Source organism: Pundamilia nyererei, unplaced genomic scaffold (assembly GCF_000239375.1).
Source record: "Pundamilia nyererei isolate P.nyererei 1_Seehausen unplaced genomic scaffold, PunNye1.0 scaffold00002, whole genome shotgun sequence".
Lineage (NCBI taxonomy): Eukaryota > Metazoa > Chordata > Actinopteri > Cichliformes > Cichlidae > Pundamilia > Pundamilia nyererei.
The window spans coordinates 5023991-5029104 of NW_005187403.1; the positions used below are offsets into that span (position 1 = coordinate 5023991).

Sequence of the window (5114 nt, forward strand, 5' to 3'; positions counted from 1 at the left end):
GTGGATACAATAAGCCTGTTTAATTTGCCCTTGCTGAAGCGGCATTTATTGTAATTTGGATAGTTTGGACTGGAGTGCAGCTTTTGTTTATATACTTTTTATGAAGTTAACAAGGTTTGGGAAATATATTTGAGACGATTATGAGAATGGATTCTTATGAAACATAGTTCACTGTATTCATGTATTTCTAATGTATTTAATCCTGATGGTATTTTGTCAGTTTTTAAAATCTTTTTTATGTTGTATTTAGACAGATAAAAATAGGGCCCCAGTAAGAGAGCAGCCAGAAATCCTTTTTATATAGGCAGAAAACTGCTGACTTTATCCAGAGTTTCCATAGTATTTGATTGGGCACATCATAATTTATCAATCTCATATATTCCTAAAGCACATTTTCTCTCCTTTCACTTCCTGGCCCTGATTTAGCCTATACGGTAGAATTTCCGGCCAAAACAAGTTTACAACATGAACTTCACCCAGATTAACAATTTCGGAGTTTGTTGAGAGCATTTAAATGCAACATGTTACGTCGTTGACGAGTTTGACGAATCGCACAGGAGCCGGGACGCCTCCCACCCTCAGTGTTGAGCGGAGCCGCTAGAGTGGAGAAACACATAGCGGAGTCCGGTCCATCTCTACCGCAGCTAGCTAACCCCGCAGCAAGGCCACTGCGGGAAGATGGCGACGGAAAAAGTGAAGCATGAAGGAAGAGTTAAAATTGGACATTACATTCTCGGAGACACTCTCGGAGTGGGGACGTTTGGGAAGGTTAAAGGTATGTGTAACTGTCTCAGGCGTTTGTGCATCCTGCCAGCTGCGAGACGGTGGGAGAGGGAGCTTTTAGCTTAGCTGCTAAGCTAGCATACTAGGAAAGCTAACTTGTCGCAGTGCTGGGGAGGCAACACACTTGTTGTCGCGTTATTTTCTGAACTTTTTGTGTGTGTGACAAAACGCAGGTTTTAGAGCATGTCGTTGTAGTTTCTAAGATAAAGAAGACACTGCAAGTTTTATGAAATTGGGCTGTAGCTGGTCACATAGTTTGCCATTTAGCGTCGGTTGCGTTGCGTGCTAGCGAGCGAAGCGCTTGTTGAGACATACACCGGGAAGTCAGCCCTCGTCATTGATGTTGCCGCAAGCAAGAGTACATTTTAATCGGTAAAGTACGGTTTCCTCTCTCTTGCCTTTAAACCCAACTCTGCACTACATTTATTCACAACTTCTTTCCCCACGAGTCGTATTTGTTGCCTGTTTCAAGCATTCAATGTTATTTCTGAAATTTCGATGGAAAGAGTTGGACAAACTCTGCTGAATCTACGCCCACTTTGTCAGTGCACAGGGCTGAACGCTTAGAAGCTTAAGTCAATATACAACTTGAGTTGTATCAACACGCAATGGACTAAAAACCTGTTTTATTTCTTAAAAGTAATCGTGTCTGTGCGTTTTGTTTACCTTACAGGCTGTTCTGTTCAGTAGAAACACTGAAACCACAATATATATCGAAATGGAGTGGAACCACCGCAAGCTGTGTGATCGGTTAATTCCCAATGAGTCACCTCCCAGCTCTCAGCTATTTGTTGATGTTGAGGGAAAAGAGCTAGAGTTGGTGCTGTGTGATTATGGTCTTGATTACTACCGACACAGCTGGTAAATCAAAACCAGCTGTTTGCTAACTCCCATGGGCAAATGCGCTGTCTTCCCACCATCCATTGAGATGCTATCTTTTTGTTTCTTGTGCGGCTTTTTACCGCTTTCAGTTATGAGGACTCTGTATTTGACCTATTTGCTCATGTATTGACTGTGTATCCCCACTCATCTTTACAGATCATTTACCATGTGCTAGGATTTTTTTCTTCTTTTTAAATATAACTTTCAGCTGGAGACTATAAAGTAGAGATGTGGCGTTCAAAGACTCTTGAATTTACATATTTGAGAGAATGCTGAAACAGCAGATAGAAGTAAAATTTGCAAACTTGTTAGAGGTTTTGGTTAGCTTTGACTGATGTTTAGTAAGTATGTGCCCTAATGTTGCTGGAAGTTGTTTCAACATTGTGCGTGGCAAGATTTGCTTCTAGAAGGACTTTTGTTTCAGCATTAGATTTATCACACTCAGTAGGCAGCCAGTTTCAGCAAAAAACAAGAGAACTGTTTTACAGTCTTTCCATAATACCAAATGACAAAGCTATGCTTTGATATGCTTGAGTGATTGAATATGGTTGACTGAAAACAAAATACTTTTTTTTCCCCTTTCTTCCATTTTTTTTTCTTTAATTTGAATGTTTTTATTTTTTTATATTCTTAAAATTGTGATAGGAGGTGGTGATTTAGATCTCCCATTCCTCACACTGACTTCAAGATATTGGTCCTATTGCTGCTGTCCTTCATCCACCATGCTGCCTTCTGTTTCCAAAATAGGTTTCACCTCTAAGATTCGTAGCACGTCTGGTAACCTTTATCCTAATAGTGTAAACAACAAATTACACCTTTCCTTAAGTTGCGTGAAGATGCCTTGTTTTGCATAATACTTCACCATTCCCTATTTTATATGGCCTTGGTTGTAATAGAAATGCTCCATCCACTCTCTTTCTATCCTTCAGTGGGCCAACATGAGCTGACCAAGCATCAAGTGGCAGTGAAGATCTTGAACAGGCAGAAGATCCGCAGTTTGGATGTGGTGGGAAAGATTCGCCGGGAGATCCAGAACCTCAAGCTTTTCAGGCACCCTCACATAATTAAACTGTAAGTCCTAGATTACACCCTGCTCGCTGCTCCATAATCCCCTTGCCACCACATTAATGCCACCCACTGAGCTATTTTCAGGCCTTTATAGTGTTGTTTTAGAATGCATCCATCTAGGACAGTATCTGTCTGACTCAGTCCACTCTCTCTTCTGACCTCTCCCCATTGTGCAGTATTGACTGTTTCGTTATTCCCTCAGTTGGTCTTTCATTTTAACGTACAAAAGTGCACTGGCTTTGCCTTTGTTGTGGGTAGCTGTGTAGCTTGCTCTGCTGGTATTATTGTCAACATCTGGTAGGCTAAAACAGATAAGTGTGTCATTTCAAATGAGTAATTTTTTAACGTCATAGTCTGAGCTGACTGTGCTATAATGTTCTGGTGCTCTAAGCTAAACTTACTATTTGACAGTTGTCAGGGGACTTCCTGTTTGGTAAGGGAATGTTCACAGACTCAAGGCCACAGTTACAGGGTCATTAAACTGACTGACGGGGGGGGTGGTAGTATAATTGCCTGAAATACCCGTTCCATGTTAAAAAATGTAAGCTATGTCTGTGTGTCTACGCATGAGAGACTGATTCCATCTTTGGCAGGGTGCACAGACCACTGGGGCAAAGTACATAACATTGTCTGTCTAGCGGGGATAATAACAGATCGAGTAATGTAGCTTAATACTGCTTCATTTTTATTGATGGGATGTTTTCTGCAATTGCAACACATCAGATTCACAGTTAGTGAACATCTCTAACATCTGCTGAGCTACAAACTGCATGGCAGACATTATTGCCTTTGGTTTTATCCAGCATGGTAGTGCGTATGTTGTGTGTGTATTGGATTTACAAAAGCTCTGAATGTTTTCTTAAAATATCTTAACACTGTCACATTGTCAATGCATTTTTTTGTTGTTGTTGTTGTTGTTGTTGTTGTTGTTGTCTGTATTTAAAACTTGTAAAATCTGAGCTTTAGAGGCTGCACCCAATGTGGTTTCTGGGACTTGCTATCAAGAATTTCTCCTGGTTTGATTCTACAGCTTGATAATGATTATGTAAAACAGCAACAGATGTGGCTTATGTGCAAAGAGAGCTACACAGCATTTTAGTGCAAATAGATGCAGGTATGATGAATGCCACTAATGGACTGCAAGTATGCAGTGGTGTCTAACTCATAGCTCAGTCTGTTGTCTGTCTGGCAGCAGAAACATAAAAATGCTCAATTGTTTTTGTATTATATTATAATATTCAACATTTGCACAAAGTGCTGCTCTCATACACTTTTTTTTTTTCCAATACTGAGCACACCAATTTTCTTCCATGGCAACTAAGTTTCTTCCTGTTTGTGAGGAATTGTTTTTCTTTGTTACAGGAAACCAAAAATTAGATGTGTTAACAATCTCCTGTGGGTTGAACTGAGCTGCTGGTTGATTAAATTACTTTGTTAAAATTAATCATAAATGGGCTAAAATAGACCATTGGCAAAGTAACATTAAAACTAAAAATTTGAGTCAGCTGTCCAAAACTAAGCACATATTCCGATTATTCTTTGTAATAATTATTAAATGGTAACAGACATGTCTAAATGTTTTCTTGTATAATACCTTCCAACTCCTAATAACCCACATGACTTGTGTTTTGACTGTAGGTATCAGGTTATCAGCACCCCTACAGATATCTTCATGGTGATGGAGTATGTCTCAGGGGGAGAGCTCTTTGACTACATCTGCAAAAATGGAAAGGTACTTTAGGACTGGAAACTTGTATATTGATTCCAAACTTCTTTAACCCTTTCCATCATTTCATATTGCACAGATGTTGCAGATGTTTATCAGTAGTGAGATAAAGATAACGCAGATAAGTATCATACACTTGTCATCATCAGACTACAGTGGAGATAAAGTAATCTTTGAACTTTGTAAACTGTGAAGGCTGAAAAAGATATTCAAAACACAACATGAGGTGCTGCTTAGTCATCAGTGATATTCTGACTGAGGAAGGAAAGATCACACCTAATGAATAATTTCTGCTTTGACAGTTGGATGAAAAGGAGAGTCGACGACTGTTCCAGCAGATCATTTCAGCAGTAGACTACTGCCACAGACACATGGTGGTACATCGAGACCTTAAGCCAGAAAATGTGCTGCTTGATGCGCATATGAATGCTAAGATTGCAGACTTTGGTGAGTAGTTCTTGGACTTAAATCGAGAAGTCTCAGCAGGAACCACTGTTTTAGTTTGTTAATTATACACACATTAGTAATAGTAATTAGGGCTGTTCGATATAAGAATATATATCGGATGACGATATAAAAACGGCTATCGTTTAATTTTATGCTATCGTTTGTTTCGTGGTGTCGCAAAATAAACTGTTTACGGCAATATTTTTTT

General features: G+C 39.5%; 1 protein-coding gene across 1 annotated transcript in view; it reads left to right on the top strand.

Annotated features, from left to right (window-relative positions):
• Positions 1 to 89: 89 nt before the first annotated feature.
• The window catches only part of prkaa1 (protein kinase, AMP-activated, alpha 1 catalytic subunit), a 14730-nt gene continuing 9705 nt past the window's right edge, over positions 90 to 5114 (top strand). The window contains exons 1-5 of the mRNA XM_013909086.1: positions 90 to 114; positions 558 to 775; positions 2595 to 2736; positions 4372 to 4465; positions 4762 to 4906. Coding sequence (XP_013764540.1) covers positions 679 to 775; positions 2595 to 2736; positions 4372 to 4465; positions 4762 to 4906 — 478 coding nt within the window. The 5' untranslated portion in view covers positions 90 to 114; positions 558 to 678. The remainder of the gene's footprint in view (positions 115 to 557; positions 776 to 2594; positions 2737 to 4371; positions 4466 to 4761; positions 4907 to 5114) is intronic.